This window comes from Oncorhynchus kisutch, unplaced genomic scaffold (genome assembly GCF_002021735.2).
Source record: "Oncorhynchus kisutch isolate 150728-3 unplaced genomic scaffold, Okis_V2 scaffold1634, whole genome shotgun sequence".
Lineage (NCBI taxonomy): Eukaryota > Metazoa > Chordata > Actinopteri > Salmoniformes > Salmonidae > Oncorhynchus > Oncorhynchus kisutch.
In genome coordinates this window covers 3693-31287 of record NW_022263579.1, presented here as the reverse complement: position 1 = coordinate 31287, position 27595 = coordinate 3693, and the positions used below count along the sequence as shown (strand labels likewise).

Here is a 27595-nt window from a genome sequence, read left to right as displayed (position 1 = left end):
TAGGAACAGTGGGTTAACTGCCTTGTTCAGGGGAACAGTGGGTTAACTGCCTGTTCAGGGGCAGAACGACAGATTTTGTACCTTGTCAGCTCGGGGATTTGAACTTGCAACCTTTCGATTACTAGTCCAATGCTCTAACCACCTGCCGTTATAGCAGTAAAGGCTAAATTCAATGTTTCATAAAATGATAAAAATGTAAGTATATTAAATATATATTAAAATATATTCATCCTAAAATTCCAAATCAAATGGCTAAATGAACCACTTTAAAACAATTCCATATGTTCGCTTAGTAGATATTGAGATTTAAGGGCTTAGACCTTGACTAGACTAGTTAAATAAAAGACCTAGAGATTTTAATAATATGCGTTACCCTTCTTATCAAAAGCCCATATTCTCCCTTTGTCTCTAATTTTCTTTCTCTGAGGGAAAGACAGACAGAATGAACTGCACAAACAATAGTTTTAAAAAATGTCATGCAATCTAGGTGAGGTAGGTGTCCTTGGTGGGGTCAGTGGGGTAGTGGATTTGACAGGCAGAAACTGTTCTGTTGTCAATGTGAAAGACAATGCTGCCATCTAATGGACAATAATGGCATTTTAATAATAACCAGTGCACAATTAACTGACGGCCTACCGCGGCCAAACCCAGACGACGCTGGGTCAATTGTGCGCTGCCCTATGGGACTCCCAAATCACGGTCGGGGAAATAAACCAGGGTCTGTAGTGATGCCTCTAGCACTAAAATGCAGTTCTTCAGACCGCTGCATCACTCTGGGAACCCAATATAATGACCTGTGTACAGAACTTACCACGAACAAAGAATAACTGATTGATTTTCTTCTGTGATATAATGACATCTGATGGAGAGTAGTTGAACTGAACAAAATGCCCCACATGAACCTGCACCCTCATGCAAGACACAGAAAAGTTGCTCGGGCAGATAAATGGTGGGGATGTAACTTTTATTTCCGACTGCCTCGTCCACCCATGTCCTCTTAGTCCCAGTAGTGTGCGATACGGCCAACACAGACAGATATAGAAATAGAAACAACGGGCATTTCATTAAACCATCATCTACCTATTACTCACCACTCCTATTACTCACCACAAGGTAGCTTCTATGTTAAAGTCTATTATATTCTATGGCATACAGGTTTAGAGCTAGGTGACCTATTGCATTGTAATATAGAGTTAATGGGAGGTAGGAGGAGATGTGATCGATACAAAGTCACCTGAGTCAGGCTGACGGGCTGGGTTCTAAGTGGGCTAGAAAGGCCTACGGCAAAACCAGGCCTCCTGAACTAAAGACGACCAATGCAGGACCAGGGCCTGTATTTATCAAGTGTCTCAGAGGAGGAGGGCTGATCTAGGATCAGGTCTCCCCTGTCCATTCAGTATATTCTAAGAGGACAAACTGATCCTAGATCAGCACTCCTACTCTTAGGCTCTTTATGAATACAGGCACACATTTTTAACAGGGGCACATTGGAGCAAGATGGGGTTGAGAGGGTTAGCTGCTGCCAGGTTGCCAGTACCCATTTGGGTCAGTTTGCTCCACTGATTTCCTCCCTCTTCCTCCTCTGCTCTCTTCCTCTCCTCCTCCTCTCTCTTTTCCTTCCTCCTCTTGTCTTCCTCCTTCCCTCCTCCTCTTCTCCCTCTTGTCTTCCTCCCTCCCCCCTCCTCTTCTTCATCTGGTCTTCCTCCTTCCCTCCTCCTCTTCTCCCTCTTGTCTTCCTCCTTCCCTCCTCCTCCTCTTGTCTTCCTCCATCCCTCCTCCTCTTGTCTTCCTCCTTCCCTCCTCCCTCTTGTCTTCCTCCTTCCCTCCTCCTTTTCTTCCTCTTGTCTTCCTCCTTCCCTCCTCCTTTTCTTCCTCTGGTCTTCCTCCTTCCCTCCTCCTCTTCCTCCTCTTGTCTTCCTCCTTCCCTCCTCCCTCTTGTCTTCCTCCTTCCCTCCTCCTCTTTCCAATATCTATGTGGTTCGAGCTTGACTGACGCGTGGTTTCACTCTAAAAGAAGACAAGAAAGGGGGGACAACTAATTCAGAAAAGGGGGAGACAGAGGAGGGTAGGGGGAGACAGAGGAGGGTAGGGGGAGACAGAGGAGGGTTGGGGGAGACAGAGGAGGGTAGGGGGAGACTGAGGAGGGTAGGGGGAGACTGAGGAGGGTAGGGGGAGACAGAGGAGGGTAGGGGGAGACGCTGTATGTGTGTGTAAGTACGTACCTGAGGGTTTTCTCAGGGCCACTCTGTCGTCCCCTGGCCTGGGAGGAGGACTTGAACTGGGCCTCTAGCCTGGAGTAGATCCCTGCTGCACGCTGGAACAACCACACATTATACAACCACACATTATACAACCACAAGTTATACAACCACACATTATACAACCACAACCACACATTATACAACCACACATTATACAACCACAACCACACATTATACAACCACACATTATACAACCACAACCACACATTATACAACCACAACCACACATTATACAACCACACATTATACAACCACACATTATACAACCACAAATTATACAACCACAAATTATACAACCACAACCACACATTATACAACCACAACAAGGGGGGTGGTACACCAGTGACAACCACACTATACACAAACACAATGTAAATGAAGTTTCAACTTTCTAGTGTTTTATCCGCTACTAAAAATAAAGTTGTAATCGACTCAGTAAAACACACGTCTTTAGTGTCCTTGGACTTCCTCTGTTCCTGATCTCCGAACCTAATCTTAGTCAGATGACCAATGATCTCCACCATACGCCGCTGGTCTGGGGGAGAGAGAGGGACAGAGAGAGGGTGAGAGAGAGAGGCAGAGAGAGAGAGAGGCAGAGAGAGAGAGGGTGAGAGAGAGGGTAAGAGAGGGTGAAAGAGAGAGAGGGTGAGAGAGGCAGAGAGAGAGAGAGAGGGTGAGAGAGAGGGTGAGAGAGAGAGAGAGAGTGCGAGACGGTGAGAGAGAGGGTGCGAGAGAGAGAGAGGTTGAGAGAGAGGGTGAGAGAGAGAGAGAGGGTGAGAGAGAGGGTGAGAGAGAGAGAGAGAGAGAGAGAGAGGGTGAGAGAGAGAGGGTGAGAGAGAGAGAGGGTGAGAGAGAGAGAGAGAGGGTGAGAGAGAGTGAGAAAGAGAGAGAGAGGGTGAGAGAGAGAGAGAGGGTGAGAGAGAGGGTGAGAGAGAGAGAGAGAGTGCGAGACGGTGAGAGAGAGGGTGCGAGAGAGAGAGAGGTTGAGAGAGAGGGTGAGAGAGAGAGAGAGGGTGAGAGAGAGGGTGAGAGAGAGAGAGAGAGAGAGAGAGAGAGAGAGAGAGGGTGAGAGAGAGAGAGGGTGAGAGAGAGAGAGGGTGAGAGAGAGAGAGAGAGGGTGAGAGAGAGTGAGAAAGAGAGAGAGAGGGTGAGAGAGAGAAAGAGAGAGAGAGAGAGGCAGAGAGAGAGAGAACAATTAGAATGCACACAACTATCGGAACACACACAAAGTTAACGGAGGCCTGTGTTACCTTCCTCTCGTTGGGCGTCTTGGTTGTAGCGAATGGAGCGAGAGCTGTCCCACTTACTCTTCTGGGCACTCACTCTGGAAACACAAACCATTTCAGAGATACAGTGGTGAACTGGATGAAGAAGCATGTAGTTGATGAAGTTGAGCTCACCTGAATGGAGTGTTGTCCCTCGAAGGGGTCTGTAAACAACCAACAGATTTTGGAAAAGTAAGAAAATTGCAATAATTTAAGTCTCAGGTAAACGAGGTAAACGAGTGAACTCACTTTCTCCACTGCTTTCTCTTTGCGATGGAAATTGGGTGAGGACATCTGCCTCTTCAAAGGTTTGCTCAACTTCTTGGCCTTCTTAGCAGCTAACAATGAACACATAGAAAACCCATATGTAGTTACAACCATAAGCAGTGTCCACATACATTCATGATTCAATTACAACTGATAGTTCATAGCTGTAGACAGATGTCCACAAACCCAATGCAGTTTCAAAATGAGCAGCCCATGTACCAATACGACACTGCCACCTGCTGGCTATAGTGGGCTACTCCCACCTTCATTTAGATTTATTTATTTCAATAAACACAGTGGGGATTCATCATGACATACAGTGTGGTCTTATGACATCGGGAGAATCTCGATTTGTGTCCTTGCATCCTTGCCTCCTTCTCAAAAACCCATTAGATGAGGTCAGAGGTCCCTCCCCTCTGACCTTCTCATCCAATTGGATTTCAGAAGGTGAGGAGAGAGGACACAAGGTAGCCTCTTTGCTAATTGGCATTGAATAGGATCCCCATTAGGCGCTGCCACAGTATCAGCTCCTCTTCCTGGGGTCCACGAGACATGACATAATACTTAGTACAGAACATTATTAAAGGACTGAACTACATTTAAAAACATCACACATAGTCTACATATCAGTAGATACACACCATATCTAGGTCTAATACATAGTACTGTGCAATTACAATACAATATATATGAAATGGCTGTGTCTCTTCACAGGCCCCTTTGTGATGTAAGGTGTTGTTTATCTGGTTTTATTGCTAGCTAGAGTTACCTGGGTTACCAGAGAGTTCCATGTAGTCATGACTCTATTTAATACTGTGTGTTTCCCAGCCTCTGTTCTAGACCTGGGTACTGTTGAAGAGACCTCTGGTTGCATGTCTTGTGTTGTACTGATGAGTGTCTGAACTGTGAAGAGACCTCTGGCTGCATGTCTTGTGTTGTACCGATGAGTATCTGAACTGTGAAGAGATCTCTGGTTGCATGTCTTGTGTTGTACCGATGAGTGTCTGAACTGTGGAGAGATATCTGGTTGCATGTCTTGTGTTGTACCGATGAGTATCTGAACTGTGGAGAGATATCTGGTTGCATGTCTTGTGTTGTACCGATGAGTATCTGAACTGTGGAGAGATATCTGGTTGCATGTCTTGTGTTGTACCGATGAGTATCTGAACTGTGGAGAGATATCTGGTTGCATGTCTTGTGTTGTACCGATGAGTATCTGAACTGTGGAGAGATATCTGGTTGCATGTCTTGTGTTGTACCGATGAGTATCTGAACTGTGGAGAGATATCTGGTTGCATGTCTTGTGTTGTACCGATGAGTGTCTGAACTGTGGAGAGATATCTGGTTGCATGTCTTGTGTTGTACCGATGAGTGTCTGAACTGTGGAGAGATATCTGGTTGCATGTCTTGTGTTGTACCGATGAGTGTCTGAACTGTGAAGAGATCTCTGGTTGCATGTCTTGTGTTGTACCGATGAGTATCTGAACTGTGAAGAGATCTCTGGTTGCATGTCGTGTGTTGTACCGATGAGTGTCTGAACTGTGAAGAGATCTCTGGTTGCATGTCTTGTGTTGAACCGATGAGTGTCTGAACTGTGGAGAGATCTCTGGTTGCATGTCTTGTGTTGTACCGATGAGTGTCTGAACTGTGAAGAGATCTCTGGTTGCATGTCTTGTGTTGTACCGATGAGTGTCTGAACTGTGGAGAGATCTCTGGTTGCATGTCTTGTGTTGTACCGATGAGTGTCTGAACTGTGGAGAGATCTCTGGTTGCATGTCTTGTGTTGTACCGATGAGTGTCTGAACTGTGTGCCAACTGCTTGAACAGACAGTTCTGTACCTTCAACACCTCGCACAAAGACCAATAGTGATGCAGTCAAACTCTCCTCTACTTTGAGCCAGGAGAGATTGTCAGGAACATGCATGCCGCCAATTGCCCTCCGTGACCATCGATGTGCTATACTTGCTGTTTTGTTCTGGACCAACTGTAATTGACCTATGACCCCACAGCTGGGCAGTAGTCCAGGTGAAACTACACATGACCACACAGCTGGGCAGTAGTCCAGGTGAAACTACACATGACCCCACAGCTGGGCAGTAGTCCAGGTGAAACTACACATGACCCCACAGCTGGGCAGTAGTCCAGGTGAAACTACACATGACCCCACAGCTGGGCAGTAGTCCAGGTGAAACTACACATGACCCCACAGCTGGGCAGTAGTCCAGGTGAAACTACACATGACCCCACAGCTGGGCAGTAGTCCAGGTGAAACTACACATGACCACACAGCTGGGCAGTAAGTCCAGGTGAAACTACACATGACCCCACAGCTGGGCAGTAGTCCAGGTGAAACTACACATGACCCCACAGCTGGGCAGTAGTCCAGGTGAAACTACACATGACCCCACAGCTGGGCAGTAGTCCAGGTGAAACTACACAGACCTCTTCCCATTTTAGCAACCAGTGAGTCTATATGTTTTAATGACAGCTTGCTATCTAGAGTGGCACCCAGCAGTTTAGTCTCCTTAACTTGCTAAATCGACACATTAATTCAATAATAAATCTAAATGAGGTTTAGCGTTGAGAGAGTGATTTGTCCCAAAAACACTGCTTTACATATGTGTTAATTTTTTATCACCAGCCTATTGCTAGTTACCCATTCTAAAACTAACTGGAGCCTTATTTTAAGGGTGTCAGTTATTTATTTTACCGTTGCAGCCGACGTGGAGTCGTCAGCGTACATAGACACACAGGCTTTATTCAAAATCAGTGGAAGGTCATTAGTAAAAATGGAAAACAATAATGTCCCTAGTCGGCTGCCCTGCGGAACACCACAGTCAACTGAATTTGCATGATGAGAGAGGCTTCCATTAATGAAAACTGTGTTCTATTCGATAGGTAACTCTCAATCCATAATAAGGCAGAGGATGCAAATCCATTACAACTACGTTTTTTTTCAGCAATAGGTTACGATCAATGACATCAAAAGCTGCACTGAAGTCTAACAGAGCAACTCCCACAATCTTCTTACTATCAATTTATTTCAGCCAAGCATCAGTAATTTGTGTCAGTGCCAAGCATGTTGAGTACCCTTCCCTATAAGCATGCTGAAAGTCTGTTGTTAATTAATTTTCTGTCAAATTTCTTTGTATTTGGTCAGACAATTTTTTCCAAAAGTTTGCTAAGCACTTCTAAGAGACTGATTGATCGGCTGGTTGAACCATTACTCTGCTATTCTTGGGTAGCTGAATGACCTTTGCCCCCTCTCCATGTCTGAGGACACACCGTCTTCTGGACTTAAATTGAAGATGTGGCCAACAGGAGTCACAATGTATTCCACTACAAATCTTAGCAATTTACCATCCAGGTAGTCGGTACCAGGTGGTTTGTCCTTATTTATAGATTAGCAACCATTTTGTTCACCTCTTCCACATCCACTTTGTGGAACTGAAAACTACAGTGCTTGTCTTTCATTATTTGGTCTACACTTGTTCGGTTTTTATTCCTTAAATGTCCTTGTTTTTTGAGGTGGGAGTTGAGCAGGGTCTGTGTTTTGTTTACCTCTGAATCAGAAGACTGACTATACCGGCACACTTTACAGTGACAAAACAAGGGTTATGACACGTTTTTTCATCGGTGGGGTCAGTGTGAGTGTGAATATGAAGGCTCAGCATTTGTTATTGGCAAGTCATGCCTAAGTTTGCTAATCTCGTCAACAACAAAGTGATTAAAGTGGTTGGTAATATTAAAGTGTTTGGTAATTGGTAATATTAAAGTGGTTGGTAATATTAAAGTGGTTGGTAATATTAAAGTGGTTGGTAATATTAAAGTAGTTGGTAATATTAAAGTGGTTGGTAATATTAAAGTAGTTGGTAATATTAAAGTGGTTGGTAATATTAAAGTGGTTGGTAATATTAAAGTGGTTGGTAATATTAAAGTGGTTGGTAATATTAAAGTGGTTGGTAATATTAAAGTGGTTGGTAATATTAAAGTGGTTGGTAATATTAAAGTGGTTGGTAATATTAAAGTGGTTGGTAATATTAAAGTGGTTGGTATATTAAAGTGGTTGTAATATTAAGTGGTTGGTAATATTAAAGTGGTTGGTAATATTAAAGTGGTTGGTAATATTAAAAGGTTTTGTTATGAACAAGTCCTCTGCCTCAATGACAGATGAGTTTACTTTTTTTTGCCTAGAATTTCATTAAAATTTACTTTTTTTTTTTCATAGTATAGTTTCTTCTTTTTGTTTAGTTATGTGATTTCTATGTTTACCAGTCTGCTGTGTTGTCAGACGTATTTGCTATTTCCTCTGCCTCATCCCTCTCAGACATACAGTTTTTCCCATTAGAGTATAAACCAATTAGAGAGCCTAATTACTCTACCTTGTTTCTTGCTGGCCTCCTCTTCATCCCCCACCTCATCCTCAGTGACCTCTGACCCCGTGGTATACTCCTCATCCTCAGACAGCAGCGTCTGCTGCCTCTGACACAGGGCAAAGGAGGGCATATCAGGGTTTAGATAGCCTGGTCCCAGATCTGTTTGGTGTCTAGACTAACACCGTTGATCATTAACTAAGCATGAGGAGTTGGCAATGACAGCACAAACAGACTGGCCCTCAGGCTTCTGGTGGTACAAAGGTATACTATGTCACTACTGTGATATGTCACGTCATATACACACAAACACAAGTAAACAGACACGGACACTGCAGCACAATTACATTTGGAAACAATAAACGTTGATCTTACCAGTTGCCGGCTCCAGTTTTTCAACAGGGAAAACTGCAAAGCAATAGGTTGAGTTAGTTGGACGAGAGTCCATCTATTTGATATAGGTTGAGTTAGACTGTAGTCTATTTGATATAGGTTGAGTTAGACTGTAGTCTATTTGTTATAGGTTGAGTTAGACTATAGGCATAACTATGACTCCACAAATCAAGCGCAGGTCGACATTTATTGTCATCAATCTTGCCCTGGAGGCAGAACTGAGTGATTTCTGAAGATAGTCCAGCTGTAAAGTCAAAATTGGATATATTGTAAAAATTCTTTAAAACGAAAATGTATTTTTTTGTCTTCATTTACAGTTTGTTTGATTATATGCATTAGGGTTAGCAGTGTGGTTCGGTTTAAAATCAGATGTTCTGTAGTAATGTAGCTAGTAGGCAGATGTGTAGCCAGATAAGTATATCAATGAGGTCTGGTTGTCATTGTAAATAACAAGTTTGAGCAAAACACACTAATGTTTCTTAAAACATATCCTTCTAATTGTGAGGATGAATTTGATCTCAATTGACTTGCCGTGGATAAATAAATAAATAGTTGTAAACTCACGGTGGTACCCTCTACTCTCTGAAGTCCCAGAAGCCCCGGCTCTACCAGGATGTCACAGTCCAGTACCCGCTCCCCTCTCTCCCCCCTCTCTGAACCACTGGAGGGGGAGTCTACAGGCCTGGCACATAGATACACAGAGAGAGAACAGGGGAGTATCACTAAACGCAAAACCTACCATAAGATACAAAAATACACACACAGTCTCTTACCCTGTCTCTGGTAGGGGTGTGTTGGGTACACACACTGTCTCTTACCCTGTCTCTGGTAGGGGTGTGTTGGGTACACACACTGTCTCTTACCCTGTCTCTGGTAGGGGTGTGTTGGGTACACACACTGTCTCTTACCCTGTCTCTGGTAGGGGTGTGTTGGGTACACACACTGTCTCTTACCCTGTCTCTGGTAGGGGTGTGTTGGGTACACACACTGTCTCTTACCCTGTCTCTGGTAGGGGTGTGTTGGGTACACACACTGTCTCTTACCCTGTCTCTGGTAGGGGTGTGTTGGGTACACACACTGTCTCTTACCCTGTCTCTGGTAGGGGTGTGTTGGGTACACACACTGTCTCTTACCCTGTCTCTGGTAGGGGTGTGTTGGGTACACACACTGTCTCTTACCCTGTCTCTGGTAGGGGTGTGTTGGGTACACACACTGTCTCTTACCCTGTCTCTGGTAGGGGTGTGTTGGGTACACACACTGTCTCTTACCCTGTCTCTGGTAGGGGTGTGTTGGGTACACACACTGTCTCTTACCCTGTCTCTGGTAGGGGTGTGTTGGGTACACACACTGTCTCTTACCCTGTCTCTGGTAGGGGTGTGTTGGGTACACACACTGTCTCTTACCCTGTCTCTGGTAGGGGTGTGTTGGGTACACACACTGTCTCTTACCCTGTCTCTGGTAGGGGTGTGTTGGGTACACACACTGTCTCTTACCCTGTCTCTGGTAGGGGTGTGTTGGGTACACACACTGTCTCTTACCCTGTCTCTGGTAGGGGTGTGTTGGGTACACACACTGTCTCTTACCCTGTCTCTGGTAGGGGTGTGTTGGGTACACACACTGTCTCTTACCCTGTCTCTGGTAGGGGTGTGTTGGGTACACACACTGTCTCTTACCCTGTCTCTGGTAGGGGTGTGTTGGGTACACACACTGTCTCTTACCCTGTCTCTGGTAGGGGTGTGTTGGGTACACACACTGTCTCTTACCCTGTCTCTGGTAGGGGTGTGTTGGGTACACACACTGTCTCTTACCCTGTCTCTGGTAGGGGTGTGTTGGGTACACACACTGTCTCTTACCCTGTCTCTGGTAGGGGTGTGTTGGGTACACACACTGTCTCTTACCCTGTCTCTGGTAGGGGTGTGTTGGGTACACACACTGTCTCTTACCCTGTCTCTGGTAGGGGTGTGTTGGGTACACACACTGTCTCTTACCCTGTCTCTGGTAGGGGTGTGTTGGGTACACACACTGTCTCTCTGTGTAGTAGCAGGTCGTTGAGCAGTCTGGTCTGGGCTGAGTTTACCTGGTGGTCCCCAGTACAGTCTCCACTGTCTGACACATTCACTATGTGGTCCCGCATCTTACAGCCCTGAGACAGACAGACACACACCGGTTTGACAAGATTCAAGTGTGAAATGTGTAAAATATGTATTGTGTGAGATGCAAACTATTCAAAGCATGGTCACCTCACAACTCCAAGTGTGTGTGAGTGTGGTCCTACCCTCGGGAATGCCGGTGGGATCAGTGTGTTCCTACCTTGGGCATGCCGGTGGGATCAGTGTGTGTGTGAGTGTGTTCCTACCTCGGGCATGCCGGTGGGATCAGTGTGGTCCTACCTCGGGCATGCCGGTGGGATCAGTGGGGTCCTACCTCGGGCATGCCGGTGGGGTCAGTGTGTGTGTGAGTGTTTTCCTACCTTGGGCATGCCGGTGGGATCAGTGTGGTCCTACCTCGGGCATGCCGGTGGGATCAGTGTGGTCCAACCTCGGGCATGCCGGTGGGGTCAGTGTGTGTGTGAGTGTGTTCCTACCTCGGGAATGCCGGTGGGGTCAGTGTGGTCCTACCTTGGGCATGCCGGTGGGGTCAGTGTGGTCCTACCTTGGGCATGCCGGTGGGATCAGTGTGGTCCTACCTTGGGCATGCCGGTGGGGTCTGTGTGTTCCTACCTTGGGCATGCCGGTGAGGTCAGTGTGGTCCTACCTTGGGCATGCCGGTGGGGTCAGTGTGGTCCTACCTTGGGCATGCCGGTGGGGTCAGTGTGGTCCTACCTTGGGCATGCCGGTGGGGTCAAAGCGTAGCGTCCTCTGGTTGCAGCAGGGGTAGATGCCCGTCCCGTGCCAGCCCTGCTCTGCCCCCATGCCTGGGTACAACACAACCTCTGGGTGATACCGACAGTGGGACAGCTCTGCACACACAAACACCTGGAGACACACACACACACACGGTTTTTTTCTGGATGCATTATAAAATGCCTGGAGTATGCATGCATACACACAAACAGCCCCCCCCCCCTCCCCCCTACCTGTTGGCAGTGGGAGCAGGTGAGGTGGTTGATGGTTCCCCAGATCCTCCAGTAGACCAGCACCCAGGACTTCAGCTCCTCATACAGTCCTGTCATGTAATCATGGACCTCCCATCTCTTCTGCCTACAGACCAGAGGTAGTGATAGATCATGGACCTCCCATCTCTTCTGCCTACAGACCAGAGGTAGTGATAGATCATGTACCTCCCATCTCTTCTGCCTACAGACCAGAGGTAGTGATAGATCATGGACCTCCCATCTCTTCTGCCTACAGACCAGAGGTAGTGATAGATCATGGACCTCCCATCTCTTCTGCCTACAGACCAGAGGTAGTGATAGATCATGGACCTCCCATCTCTCCTGCCTACAGACCAGAGGTAGTGATAGATCATGGACCTCCCATCTCTTCTGCCTACAGACCAGAGGTAGTGATAGATCATGGACCTCCCATCTCTTCTGCCTACAGACCAGAGGTAGTGATAGATCATGGACCTCCCATCTCTTCTGCCTACAGACCAGAGGTAGTGATAGATCATGGACCTCCCATCTCTTCTGCCTACAGACCAGAGGTAGTGATAGATCATGGACCTCCCATCTCTTCTGCCTACAGACCAGAGGTAGTGATAGATCATGGACCTCCCATCTCTTCTGCCTACAGACCAGAGGTAGTGATAGATCATGGACCTCCCATCTCTTCTGCCTACAGACCAGAGGTAGTGATAGATCATGGACCTCCCATATCTTCTGCCTACAGACCAGAGGTAGTGATAGATCATGGACCTCCCATCTCTTCTGCCTACAGACCAGAGGTAGTGATAGATCATGGACCTCCCATCTCTTCTGCCTACAGACCAGAGGTAGTGATAGATCATGGACCTCCCATCTCTTCTGCCTACAGACCAGAGGTAGTGATAGATCATGGACCTCCCATCTCTTCTGCCTACAGACCAGAGGTAGTGATAGATCATGGACCTCCCATCTCTTCTGCCTACAGACCAGAGGTAGTGATAGATCATGGACCTCCCATCTCTTCTGCCTACAGACCAGAGGTAGTGATAGATCATGGACCTCCCATCTCTTCTGCCTACAGACCAGAGGTAGTGATAGATCATGGACCTCCCATCTCTTCTGCCTACAGACCAGAGGTAGTGATAGATCATGGACCTCCCATCTCTTCTGCCTACAGACCAGAGGTAGTGATAGATCATGGACCTCCCATCTCTTCTGCCTACAGACCAGAGGTAGTGATAGATCATGGACCTCCCATCTCTCCTGCCTACAGACCAGAGGTAGTGATAGATCATGGACCTCCCATCTCTTCTGCCTACAGACCAGAGGTAGTGATAGATCATGGACCTCCCATATCTTCTGCCTACAGACCAGAGGTAGTGATAGATCATGGACCTCCCATCTCTTCTGCCTACAGACCAGAGGTAGTGATAGATCATGGACCTCCCATCTCTTCTGCCTACAGACCAGAGGTAGTGATAGATCATGGACCTCCCATCTCTCCTGCCTACAGACCAGAGGTAGTGATAGATCATGGACCTCCCATCTCTTCTGCCTACAGACCAGAGGTAGTGATAGATCATGGACCTCCCATCTCTTCTGCCTACAGACCAGAGGTAGTGATAGATCATGGACCTCCCATCTCTTCTGCCTACAGACCAGAGGTAGTGATAGATCATGGACCTCCCATCTCTTCTGCCTACAGACCAGAGGTAGTGATAGATCATGGACCTCCCATCTCTTCTGCCTACAGACCAGAGGTAGTGATAGATCATGGACCTCCCATCTCTTCTGCCTACAGACCAGAGGTAGTGATAGATCATGGACCTCCCATCTCTTCTGCCTACAGACCAGAGGTAGTGATAGATCATGGACCTCCCATCTCTTCTGCCTACAGACCAGAGGTAGTGATAGATCATGGACCTCCCATCTCTTCTGCCTACAGACCAGAGGTAGTGATAGATCATGGACCTCCCATCTCTTCTGCCTACAGACCAGAGGTAGTGATAGATCATGGACCTCCCATCTCTTCTGCCTACAGACCAGAGGTAGTGATAGATCATGGACCTCCCATCTCTTCTGCCTACAGACCAGAGGTAGTGATAGATCATGGACCTCCCATCTCTCCTGCCTACAGACCAGAGGTAGTGATATATCATGGACCTCCCATCTCTCCTGCCTACAGACCAGAGGTAGTGATAGATCATGGACCTCCCATCTCTCCTGCCTACAGACCAGAGGTAGTGATAGAAATGACTCTCCTTTATTCTGTACATGTTTCTGGAACCACAAATCAATGTTGTCCAGCCTGGTCCTTGGAACCAACTCAGTGTCCACCCTGAGACTGGAAGGTCAGGAGTTCTGCTCGTCACTCTGCATTAAGGAGATAAATTGGGGGTAAGGCCCTGTGATAGACTAGTGTCCTGTCCAGGGGGTGTACTGAGGTGATAGACTAGTGTCCTGTCCAGGGGGTGTACTGAGGTGATAGACTAGTGTCCTGTCCAGGGGGTGTACTGAGGTGATAGACTAGTGTCCTGTCCAGGGGGTGTACTGAGGTGATAGACTAGTGTCCTGTCCAGGGGGTGTACTGAGGTGATAGACTAGTGTCCTGTCCAGGGGGTGTACTGAGGTGATAGACTAGTGTCCTGTCCAGGGGGTGTACTGAGGAAATAGACTAGTGTCCTGTCCAGGGGGTGTACTGAGGTGATAGACTAGTGTCCTGTCCAGGGGGTGTACTGAGGTGATAGACTAGTGTCCTGTCCAGGGGGTGTACTGAGGAAATAGACTAGTGTCCTGTCCAGGGGGTGTAACAGCAGAGGGAGCACCCCCTAATCCACATCGACGGGAGGTGGAACGGTTCAAGTTCCTCGGGGTACACATCAAGGACAAACTTAAAAGACAGTGCAGTGAGGCTGAAGAAATTAGGCTCGTCATCTAAAACCATTGAGAGCATCCTGTGGGGCTGTATCACCGCCTGGTACGGCAACTGCACCGCCCACAACCACAGGGCTCTCCAGAGGGTAGTGAGGTCTGCACAACGCATCACCGGGGGAAAACTACCTGCCCTCCAGGACACCTACAGCACCCGATGTCACAGGAAGGCCAAAAAGTTCATCAAAGACAACAACCACCCAAGCTACTGCCTGTTCACCCCGCTATCATCCAGAAGGCGAGGTCAGTACAGGTGCATCAAAGCTGGGACCGAGAGACTGAAAAACAGCTTCTATCTCAAGGCCGTCAGTCAGACTGTTAAACAGCCATCACTAACACAGAGAGGCTGCTACCTACATACAGACTTTAAATCACTGGCCACTTTAATAAATAGATCACTAGTCACTTGAATAATGCCACTTTTGTCATGTTTACATATCTTGCATTACTCATCTCATATGTATATACTGTATTTTATACTATTTATTCTATGACGCTCTGTCATAGATGTGTGTATTAGGTAGTTGTTGTGGAATTTGTTAGATTACTTGTTAGATATTACTGCACAGTCGGAACTAGAAGCACAAGTATTTCGCTGCACTCGCATTAACATCTGCTAACCCTGTGTATGTGACCAATAAGATCTGCTAACCCTGTGTATGTGACCATTAACATCTGCTAACCATGTGTATGTGACCAATAACATCTGCTAACCCTGTGTATGTGACCATTAACATCTGCTAACCATGTGTATGTGACCAATAACATCTGCTAACCCTGTGTATGTGACCATTAACATCTGCTAACCAAGTGTATGTGACCAATAAGATCTGCTAACCAAGTGTATGTGACCAATAACATCTGCTAACCCTGTGTATGTGACCAATAAGATCTGCTAACCAAGTGTATGTGACCATTAACATCTGCTAACCATGTGTATGTGACCAATAAGATCTGCTAACCAAGTGTATGTGACCATTAACATCTGCTAACCATGTGTATGTGACCATTAACATCTGCTAACCATGTGTATGTGACCAATAAGATCTGCTAACCAAGTGTATGTGACCAATAGAGCAGAAATCATTATTATAAGCCATAGAGCGGCACGGTGTCCTAGTGGTTAGAGTGTAGGGACGGCAGGGTAGCCTAGTGGTTAGAGTGTAGGGACGGCAGGGTAGCCTAGTGGTTAGAGTGTAGGGACGGCAGGGTAGCCTAGTGGTTAGAGTGTAGGGATGGCAGGGTGGCCTAGTGGTTAGAGTGTAGGGATGGCAGGGTAGCCTAGTGGTTAGAGTGTAGGGACGGCAGGGTAGCCTAGGGGTTAGAGTGTAGGGATGGCAGGGTGGCCTAGTGGTTAGAGTGTAGGGATGGCAGGGTGGCCTAGTGGTTAGAGTGTAGGGACGGCAGGGTAGCCTAGTGGTTAGAGTGTAGGGATGGCAGGGTGGCCTAGTGGTTAGAGTGTAGGGATGGCAGGGTAGCCTAGTGGTTAGAGTGTAGGGACGGCAGGGTGTCCTAGTGGTTAGAGTGTAGGGACGGCAGGGTGTCCTAGTGGTTAGAGTGAAGGGACGGCAGGGTAGCCTAGTGGTTAGAGTGTAGGGATGGCAGGGTAGCCTAGTGGTTAGAGTGTAGGGATGGCAGGGTAGCCTAGTGGTTAGAGTGTAGGGACGGCAGGGTGTCCTAGTGGTTAGAGTGTAGGGACGGCAGGGTGTCCTAGTGGTTAGAGTGTAGGGACGGCAGGGTGGCCTAGTGGTTAGAGTGTAGGGACGGCAGGGTGGCCTAGTGGTTAGAGTGTAGGGACGGCAGGTAGCCTAGTGGTTAGAGTGTAGGGACGGCAGGTAGCCTAGTGGTTAGAGTGTAGGGACGGCAGGTAGCCTAGTGGTTAGAGTGTAGGGACGGCAGGGTGTCCTAGTGGTTAGAGTGTAGGGACGGCAGGGTGTCCTAGTGGTTAGAGTGTAGGGACGGCAGGGTGGCCTAGTGGTTAGAGTGTAGGGACGGCAGGGTGGCCTAGTGGTTAGAGTGTAGGGACGGCAGGGTGGCCTAGTGGTTAGAGTGTAGGGACGGAAGGGTAGCCTAGTGGTTAGAGTGTAGGGACGGCAGGGTAGCCTAGTGGTTAGAGTGTAGGGACGGCAGGGTGGCCTAGTGGTTAGAGTGTAGGGACGGCAGGGTAGCCTAGTGGTTAGAGTGTAGGGACGGCAGGGTAGCCTAGTGGTTAGAGTGTAGGGACGGCAGGGTAGCCTAGTGGTTAGAGTGTAGGGACGGCAGGGTGGCCTAGTGGTTAGAGTGTAGGGACGGCAGGGTAGCCTAGTGGTTAGAGTGTAGGGACGGCAGGGTGGCCTAGTGGTTAGAGTGTAGGGATGGCAGGGTGGCCTAGTGGTTAGAGTGTAGGGACGGCAGGGTGGCCTAGTGGTTAGAGTGTAGGGATGGCAGGGTGGCCTAGTGGTTAGAGTGTAGGGACGGCAGGGTAGCCTAGTGGTTAGAGTGTTGGACTAGTAACCGGAAGGCTGCAAGTTCAATCCCCGAGCTGACAAGGTACAAATCTGTCGTTCTGCCCCTGAACAAGGCAGTTAACCCACTGTTCCTAGACCAGTTAACCCACTGTTCCTAGACCAGTTAACCCACTGTTCCTAGACCAGTTAACCCACTGTTCCTAGACCAGTTAACCCACTGTTCCTAGACCAGTTAACCCACTGTTCCTAGACCAGTTAACCCACTGTTCCTAGACCAGTTAACCCACTGTTCCTAGACCAGTTAACCCCACTGTTAATAACAATTAGTTCTTAACTGACTTGCCTGGTTAAATAAAGGTCCAAAATAAATACAGCACCAGTTCTTATCCAAAGCGACAACCGTAAATCACAGTCCACAGACGCTGAGAGGTGTTGGTCCCATTGGGACATGGCTACGCAGCTAGGAGACCATCACCCGCGGGGCCACGCAGCTAGGAGACCATCACCCGCGGGGCCACGCAGCTAGGAGACCATCACCCGCGGGGCCACGCACCTCCCAGTACTGGATGCACTCCTCCACCTATGAGAGGTCAACATGTGACTGAATGCACTCCTCCACCTATGAGAGGTCAACATGTGGCTGAATGCACTCCTCCACCTATGAGAGGTCAACATGTGGCTGAATGCACTCCTCCACCTCCCGAACGTGCACCTCCCCAAAAATCCCAACCAACAACTCTCCAGTACACGTCCTCCATTCAATGGAATGTGGTGACAGTTGAGAAATTGTTTGAGCTGAGAACTCAAGAAGCATGAAAGACAATGGTCCAATATTCTAGAACACTGCTGTTTCAAAATGGCGTCCAAATGTGGTACTCTGATAGACCCTTTACAGTCCTGCACGCTTACATTTGACCTATGGGTGGCCACAGAGGGAATGGAACCCACAACCAAGGTGTAAACTGGGTGGTACAGGACCTGCTGTGAGTGTAGGTTATGTCTCCTCGAGGGTTGATGTTGATCTTCCCTGGGATGCAGGAGATCTTCCGCTCTGTGTCCTTGGTCAGCAGTTTCAGGCACAGAGCACACCTGGGAAAGACAAGTTGCAGTTCGGTGGTGAAGCTAAGTTAACATGAGGTCGCATTCATTGGGAACCAAACAGACTAAACAGGTAAGGATCTGGACCTACACTTGGCCAGTAAGAAACGCTCATTTTTCGGTTTGTGACGCAAAAGGTTTTCTGTTGTGTGCCCAAATGAATAAGACCAATGACAGACAGACAGTTGCGCATCCCAGAGCTGCCACACACCTGTACAGAGTTGATGCGTTGCCTGGGGAGTCCCGGTTCTTATAGTCAGGATCGAAGAGACACTCAATTTTCTTCTGGAATAACTTACTGAGGAAAGGGAGAAAAGAAAGGTGTTGGCTGAAGCAGCATGATCCGTCTCCCAGGACAACATCACTAGGTCTACCTTTTGAACTTGTCTTTTCTGTCCGTGATGTCGTCTGCCTCGTTGTGGCTGAACAGGTCAGACATGTCCGCTGCCAGGTTACTGTTGATGCAATTCATGTTGCAGGGTGTGGCCACGATGGCACTCATGTGCTTGTGACAGTACTGGATGCACTCCTCCACCTATGAGAGGTCAACATGTGACTGAATGCACTCCTCCACCTATGAGAGGTCAACATGTGGCTGAATGCACTCCTCCACCTATGAGAGGTCAACATGTGGCTGAATGCACTCCTCCACCTATGAGAGGTCAACATGTGACTGAATGCACTCCTCCACCTATGAGAGGTCAACATGTGGCTGAATGCACTCCTCCACCTATGAGAGGTCAACATGTGGCTGAATGCACTCCTCCACCTATGAGAGGTCAACATGTGACTGAATGCACTCCTTCACCTATGAGAGGTCAACATGTGACTGAATACACTCCTCCACCTATGAGAGGTCAACATGTGACTGAATGCACTCCTCCATCTATGAGAGGTCAACATGTGACAGTACAGTATACAGCTGTACTGTCACAGGCCCTTCGTTTTCTGTAACCATGCAACAGGAAGTGAAGCGTTCCAAAGGCCCTTCGTTTTCTGTAACCATGCAACAGGAAGTGAAGCGTTCCAAAGGCCCTTCGTTTTCTGTAACCATGCAACAGGAAGTGAAGCGTTCCAAAGGCCCTTCGTTTTCTGTAACCATGCAACAGGAAGTGAAGCGTTCCAAAGGCCCTTCGTTTTCTGTAACCATGCAACAGGAAGTGAAGCGTTCCAAAGACCCTTCGTTTTCTGTAACCATGCAACAGGAAGTGAAGCGTTCCAAAGACCCTTCGTTTTCTGTAACCATGCAACAGGAAGTGAAGCGTTCCAAAGGCCCTTCGTTTTCTGTAACCATGCAACAGGAAGTGAAGCGTTCCAAAGGCCCTTCGTTTTCTGTAACCATGCAACAGGAAGTGAAGCGTTCCAAAGACCCTTCGTTTTCTGTAACCATGCAACAGGAAGTGAAGAGTTCCAAAGACCCTTCGTTTTCTGTAACCATGCAACAGGAAGTGAAGCGTTCCAAAGGCCCTTCGTTTTCTGTTTCAGACTAAAGTGAAGAGAGAAGCCTATTAGCTGATTGGTTTTCTGTTTTGTTGATGAGTGCCATTTTATTTAACGACCAACAAGAGCTTGCTGGTTCATTTACTGTAGCAGAGAGGAAGAGGCAAAGCGAGAGGTTTCATTCCTCGCCAAAAATCAGTCCAACATATTTTATTTTGTTGTAAAAGGTTCCCAATAGTTCCCAATAGCCTTTTCCCCAACCTCAACAACTTTGCATTCGTTTTTCAACTACAACAGAAAACCAGGGCCCCCGAAACGTACAGTACATTGGAACTGCCATAGCAACCCCAGCTCCCGCCATTACAACACTTACTAACGTGTCCATCTTCAAGAACTCGGAGGAGATGAGGATTGAGATCACATTGCTGGGCTCTGTAACCACACAACCAACAAACACCACGTAACCAACCGATGTTAACACACAACCAACAAACACCACGTAACCAACCGATGTTAACACACACAACCAACAAACACCACATAACCAACCGATGTTAACACACAACCAACAAACACCACATACTGACCAAACACACTGCCAGGCCAACCAACAAGCACACCGCTATTAGTGACCACATCACTGTCGTCTCCATGGTTACCATTTGCCACGCCCAGGTAAGTGATGGTATGGTACTGTACAGGCATCAGTGTATGTAGCTACAGTACGTATGATGCGAGAGCAGATATTCAACTCTTTACCGAGCTTGGGTTTGTCATGGTTGCCATCGACGGCCATTTTGTGCCTCTTGACGTAGTTCATGAGCCAGTCGAAGATCTGCACGTCACAGTGCACAGAGATGTCCACCTCCTCCCAGCGCTGGGTGTCAACAGAGAGGTACTCAGCAAAGTAACGCATCTCGTTGATCAGAAGGTCACGGGGACACATGAAGTCCTGCTTCAGGTTCTTAGCCTCGTCACACACGTGGATCACCATATTGGGCCTGCGTGGGGAGAGAGATACAGGCAGGCAGACAGGCAGGCAGACAGGCAGGCAGACAGGCAGGCAGACACACACAGAGACAGAGAGGAATAACTCTTGATTTTTGTATTAGAGTACATTTGAGTATTTGTTAGCAGACTAAGTTCTTGATCCTGCTCTATGAAACTCTTTGATCACCTTGACATGAGCTGGACTGGTTAACAGTGTATTTCTGTTTGACGGTAGTTAGACCAGGCACTCACCCTTTCCCCTCCTGGGGCTTCTCGCCCTCCTCTGCAGACTCCCTGCTCTCCTTCTCTACCGAGCCACCTCTTGAAGGGTTCACCGCCAGGCCTGGAGAGTGGAGGCACCAAACAAGACTGTGTACTAACCCTGACCCTGAACTAAAGCCTAGATGTTCAGACATGAAGAGTCTTCAGGTCTTACTGCCTGCTACATTGGACATAGAACTTTAGCATCTTGACTGGCTGCATCACCGCTTGGTATGGCAACTGCACCGCCCTCGATCACAAGGACGCTTGGTGGTGCTGTCATCCAGGACCTATATACCCCAGCCCATAGACTGTTCTGTTCTATCTGATACACTGCCGATTTTGCAGGTTTTCCTACTTACAAAGCATGTAGAGGTCTGTAATTTTTATCATAGGTACACTTCAACTGTGAGAGACAGAATCTAAAACAAAAATCCAGAAAATCACATTGTATGATTTTTAAGTAATTAATTTGCATTTTATTGCATGACATAAGTATTTGTTCACCTACCAACCAGTAAGAATTCCGGCTCTCACAGACCTGTTAGTTTTTCTTTAAGAAGCCCTCCTGTTCTCCAATCATTACCTATATTAACTGCACCTGTTTGAACTCGTTACCTGTATAAAAGACACCTGTCCACACACTCAATCAAACAGACTCCAACCTCTCCACAATGGCCAAGACCAGAGAGCTGTGTAAGGACATCAGCGATAAAATTGTAGACCTGCACAAGACTGGGATGGGCTACAGGACAATAGGCAAGCACCATTATTAGAAAATGGAAGAAGGTCAAGATGACGGTCAATCACCCTCGGTCTGGGGCTCCAGGCTCCATGCAAGATCTCACCTCGTGGGGCATGAATGATCATGAGGAAGGTGAGGGATCAACCCAGAACTACACGGCAGGACCTGGTCAATGACCTGAAGAGAGCTGGGACCACAGTCTCAAAGAAAACCATTAGTAACACACTACGCCATCATGGATTAAAATCCTGCAGCGGACGCAAGGTCCCCCTGCTGAAGCCAGCGCATGTCCAGGCCCGTCTGAAGTTTGCCAATGACCATCTGGATGATCCAGAGGAATGGGAGAAGGTCATGTGGTCTGATGAGACAAAAATAGAGCTTTTTGGTCTAAACTCCACTCTCCGTGTTTGGAGGAAGAAGAAGGATAAGTACAACCCCAAGAACACCATCCCAACCGTGAAGCATGGAGGTGGAAACATAATTATTTGGGGATGTTTTTCTGCAAAGGGGACTGGACGACTGCACCGTATTGAGGGGAGGATGGATGGGGCCATGTATCGTGAAATCTTGGCCAACAACCTCCTTCCCTCAGTAAGAGCATTGAAGATGGGTCGTGGCTGGGTCTTCCAGCATGACAACGACCCGAAACACACTGCCAGGGCAACTAAGGAGTGGCTCCGTAAGAAGCATCTCAAGGTCCTGGAGTGGCCTAGCCAGTCTCCAGACCTGAACCCAATAGAAAATCTTTGGAGGGAGCTGAAAATCCGTATTGCCCAGCGACAGCCCAGAAACCTGAAGGTCTGTATGGAGGATTGGGCCAAAATCCCTGCTGCAGTGTGTGCAAACCTGGTCAAGAACTACAGGAAACGTATGATCTCTGTAATTGCAAACAAAGGTTTCTGTACCAAATATTAAGTTTAGCTTTTCTGATGTATCAAATACTTATGTCATGCAATAAAATACAAATGAATTACTTAAAAATCATAATGTGATTTTCTGGATTTTTGTTTTAGATTCAGTCTCTCACAGTTGAAGTGTACCTATGATAAAAATTTCAAGACCTCTACATGCTTTGTGAGTAGGAAAACCTGCAAAATCGGCAGTGTGTCAAATACTTGTTCTCCCCACCGTATATAGTCTCATTATTATAATACTACAGGGGTACTGGTACTCCTTGTATATAGTCTCATTATTATAATACTACAGGGGTACTGGTACTCCTTGTATATAGTCTCATTATTATAATACTACAGGGGTACTGGTACTCCTTGTATATAGTCTCATGATTATAATACTACAGGGGTACTGGTACTCCTTGTATATAGTCTCATGATTATAATACTACAGGGGTACTGGTACTCCTTGTATATAGTCTCATTATTATAATACTACAGGGGTACTGGTACTCCTTGTATATAGTCTCATTATTATAATACTACAGGGGTACTGGTACTCCTTGTATATAGTCTCATTATTATAATACTACAGGGGTACTGGTACTCCTTGTATATAGTCTCATTATTATAATACTACAGGGGTACTGGTACTCCTTGTATATAGTCTCATTATTATAATACTACAGGGGTACTGGTACTCCTTGTATATAGTCTCATTATTTTAATACTACAGGGGTACTGGTACTCCTTGTATATAGTCTCATTATTATAATAGTATATATATATATATATATATACTATATTATAATCATTTTCTGTTATTTATTGTGTTACTATTTCTAATTTTCAGGCTGATCCCCAGCAGCTCCTACGTTAGGCAGGCTGACCCCCAGCAGCTCCTACGTTAGGCAGGCTGACCCCCAGCAGCTCCTACGTTAGGCAGGCTGACCCCCAGCAGCTCCTACGTAGGCAGGCTGATCCCCAGCAGCTCCTACGTTAGGCAGGCTGACCCCCAGCAGCTCCTACGTTAGGCAGGCTGATCCCCAGCAGCTCCTACGTTAGGCAGGCTGATCCCCCAGCAGCTCCTACGTTAGGCAGGCTGACCCCCAGCAGCTCCTACGTTAGGCAGGCTGACCCCCCAGCAGCTCCTACGTTAGGCAGGCTGATCCCCAGCAGCTCCTACGTTAGGCAGGCTGACCCCCAGCAGCTCCTACGTTAGGCAGGCTGATCCCCAGCAGCTACTACGTTAGGCAGGCTGATCCCCAGCAGCTCCTACGTTAGGCAGGCTGATCCCCAGCAGCTCCTACGTTAGGCAGGCTGATCCCCAGCAGCTCCTACGTTAGGCAGGCTGACCCCCAGCAGCTCCTACGTTAGGCAGGCTGATCCCCAGCAGCTCCTACGTTAGGCAGGCTGACCCCCAGCAGCTCCTACGTTAGGCAGGCTGATCCCCAGCAGCTCCTACGTTAGGCAGGCTGACCCCCAGCAGCTCCTACGTTAGGCAGGCTGATCCCCAGCAGCTCCTACGTTAGGCAGGCTGATCCCCAGCAGCTCCTACGTTAGGCAGGCTGATCCCCAGCAGCTCCTACGCTAGGCAGGCTGACCCCCAGGAGCTCCTACGTTAGGCAGGCTGATCCCCAGCAGCTCCTACGTTAGGCAGGCTGACCCCCAGCAGCTCCTACGTTAGGCAGGCTGACCCCCAGCAGCTACTACGCTAGGCAGGCTGACCCCCAGCAGCTCCTACGTTAGGCAGGCTGATCCCCAGCAGCTCCTACGTTAGGCAGGCTGACCCCCAGCAGCTCCTACGTTAGGCAGGCTGACCCCCAGCAGCTACTACGCTAGGCAGGCTCATCATCACAGACATAGTTCCCCAAACCACTACATATGCACTAGCACATCAACACCAGTCAGCCTCACCCGTCACTGAGATGGAGCACTGATTGGTCCGCGTCTCCCCCACGTCTCCCGTGGTGTCCAATAGTGTGGATTTGATGTAGTCCACAGGGGAGGAGCCTCCTGCCGTCAGCGCGTTGCATTGGTCGTCCACGTGATGGAACCCTCCGGTGCTCTTCAGCTCCTCGAACCTCTGCGCACACTGAAGGTAGGCACGACAAACACCATGGCAACCATGTCACTGCTATACCATGATAACAACAACAACCCTCAGACCACATCATCTGGGTTCCGGTAACCCCGGCACAACATTCAACAGCAGTCCAAACTCAACTAAGGTATAGTACAGCTGACAACAGAGATTGGTGGGCGTTTCTATTTATCATGTGACACACGTGTACAAGTGCAATGGAAATGTGTTTCTAGCCTATCCCAACTCCCCCTGAAACAGACGTGGACAGTGGGGTCAAGTCTAGGGTCACCATTTTCCAATTGCGGTTAAGTGCCTTGCTGAAGAGCACAGCGGCAGATTTTTCACCTTGTTGGCTCTAGGATTCGAAATTTAGATTACTGGCTCAAAACTCTTACCTCGAGGCTACCCGTCACGCCAAACAGTGACCATAGGGAGTTGGTAAGACAACACAGACAGATCTCAGACCAGGCTAATAGCCTTTTACGATCTCTCCTTAGTGGGCGCAGTGGTTAGCAAGCTTGCCTACAGACTGGGAGACCGGGGTTCGCACTGTAGCCGTTAGCTACTATAGCTTCAATCAATCACTATGTTTATTGTCCCAATGTGCAGTGCATGTAGAGCTTACCTCCTTGGGTGTGAAGCCAGGGACCAGCATGGCCACGTTGTCCCAGTTGATGGGCTGTGGAATGCTCCAGAGAGAGCTCAGCACCATGTCCAGGGCCAGGAGGTTGTTGTCATTGGGAAAGTTGTTGTTCAGGGTGCAGTAACGACTCATGTCTGTCGGCAGGTAAGGGTGAGAGATCAAGGTTGACTCAGCGATATGACATTATCATACATTATTACGTCTGAAGGGTGAGAGATCAAGGTTGACTCAGCGATATGACATTATCATACATTATTACGTCTGAAGGGTGAGAGATCACCCACCTAGCATTATTCTGTTAAAGGTAGACTCAGTGATATGACACCATCATACATTATTACGTCTGAAGGGTGAGAGATCAGAGCATTATTCTGTTAAAGGTAGACTCAGTGATATGACACCATCATACATTATTACGTCTGAAGGGTGAGAGATCAGAGCATTATTCTGTTAAAGGTAGACTCAGTGATATGACACCATCATACATTATTACATCTGAAGGGTGAGAGAGAGATCAGAGCATTATTCTGTTAAAGGTAGACTCAGCGATATGACATTATCATACATTATTACGTCTGAAGGGTGAGAGATCAGAGCATTATTCTGTTAAAGGTAGACTCAGTGATATGACACCATCATACATTATTACGTCTGAAGGGTGAGAGATCAGAGCATTATTCTGTTAAAGGTAGACTCAGTGATATGACATTATCACACATTATTACGTCTGAAGGGTGAGAGAGAGGTCAGAGCATTATTCTGTTAAAGGTAGACTCAGTGATATGACATTATCACACATTATTACGTCTGAAGGGTGAGAGAGAGATCAGAGCATTATTCTGTTAAAGGTAGACTCAGTGATATGACACCATCACACATTATTACGTCTGAAGGGTGAGAGATCAGAGCATTATTCTGTTAAAGGTAGACTCAGTGATATGACACCATCATACATTATTACGTCTGAAGGGTGAGAGATCAGAGCATTATTCTGTTAAAGGTAGACTCAGTGATATGACATTATCATACATTATTACGTCTGAAGGGTGAGAGATCAGAGCATTATTCTGTTAAAGGTAGACTCAGTGATATGACATTATCACACATTATTACGTCTGAAGGGTGAGAGATCAGAGCATTATTATGTTAAAGGTAGACTCAGTGATATGACACCATCATACATTATTACGTCTGAAGGGTGAGAGATCAGAGCATTATTCTGTTAAAGGTAGACTCAGTGATATGACATTATCATACATTATTACGTCTGAAGGGTGAGAGATCAGAGCATTATTCTGTTAAAGGTAGACTCAGTGATATGACATTATCATACAAGGGTGGAGGCAACTTTATGCGCACAGAAAGCTGCGGTTTCTTCAATCGACAATAGTAAATGGGACGGTCTACTTGACATAGATACATAAGAATAACAAGAGCATGTATAGAAAGCCTTGACAATCCAACAGCATCTCGAAACCAAATTCTGGAATAGGCTACTCCTACTTTGTCCCACCGTTGTCATTGAAAAGCTGACTGTCAATAGCATACGCCGTGAACAGCGCACACATACTTTTGGCAACGTCGATTATCTTCTTGTAACAAGGATGGATTGTCGTCCCTTGGAAGGCCCCCTTTGGCTGTAGTCGAACTGTCCAACGCAAATGTAATGGCATTTTTTTGTCGGCAGCTTATTCTAGCAAGCTAGCTACCTATAGTGCACATCACTGTACTAGAAGCTAAATACGATACGTTTGTATTATAGTATCTAGTATCTTACTGATTCAATGATGACACCTGATTCTTCTGTGGTCCGGATGATAGGACGTTCCGGTGTACAGTAGCCGTCATCCACGTTTAACGCTAATGCTACTACCGAGCTAGCGGCACTCTCTCTGCAGTATCATCCCGGGGACGAGTTGATGGACAGACAAGACATTCAATCAGCATTGCATACGGGATGGAAACACCCTAAAACGCTCGGTAATGACGTTTAGATAACAAACCGCCGGTCGTTGTAACGTCGTCCCCCCCAAAAACAATATTATGTTGCGTTGATTCCGCTTTTTCCGGTGCCGCAGTGCAGCAGCTGGTGCAGTGGTCGCGCGTCCCCGGGTTGCTTAGCGACAGAAGGGCCCTTTTCGTATAAATCAAATAAAAAATATATTTTGTATCCATCAGGTGGGTCACCACGTGTTTTTTGTCCCCCCCCCCCCCCAACTTTCCACAAATGTATTCAAAGCAAACTGAATAGACATATTGTTAAATTGACATATTACACAAGTTGAGATATCTACCCCTCTTGGACATCATGCATTTCATTAGGCGTCTGTCGAGCTTCTCAACTGATTTACAAGATGTAGAATGTAATAACATATAGATCTATATGTTATCATTGCATTTGAACTAACGTCTTTGTC

At 47.3% G+C, this 27595-nt stretch overlaps 1 protein-coding gene across 5 annotated transcripts; it reads right to left on the bottom strand.

The window, feature by feature from the left end:
- Positions 1 to 943: 943 nt before the first annotated feature.
- Positions 944 to 27595, bottom strand: LOC109876344 (uncharacterized protein KIAA1841). 5 transcript variants are annotated; one of them, XM_031818818.1, is made up of 21 exons: positions 27473 to 27595; positions 25161 to 25312; positions 24367 to 24544; positions 20803 to 20893; positions 20320 to 20561; positions 19934 to 19992; positions 18495 to 18655; positions 18332 to 18418; positions 18001 to 18111; positions 11636 to 11759; positions 11382 to 11534; positions 10548 to 10702; positions 9124 to 9241; positions 8542 to 8574; positions 8176 to 8275; positions 3776 to 3864; positions 3662 to 3690; positions 3512 to 3585; positions 2708 to 2796; positions 2223 to 2314; positions 944 to 2007 (listed from the first exon to the last, which is right to left on the bottom strand). In XM_031818818.1, exons 1-21 carry the CDS (start codon positions 27549 to 27551, stop codon positions 1971 to 1973), a joined length of 2253 nt encoding a protein of 750 aa, XP_031674678.1. In that variant the 5' UTR covers positions 27552 to 27595; the 3' UTR covers positions 944 to 1970. The 5 variants fall into 5 exon arrangements, with proteins under 5 accessions (XP_031674678.1, XP_031674677.1, XP_031674680.1 ...); XM_031818817.1 differs by lacking the exon at positions 27473 to 27595 and adding an exon at positions 26749 to 27208; XM_031818820.1 differs by lacking the exon at positions 27473 to 27595 and adding an exon at positions 26956 to 27208.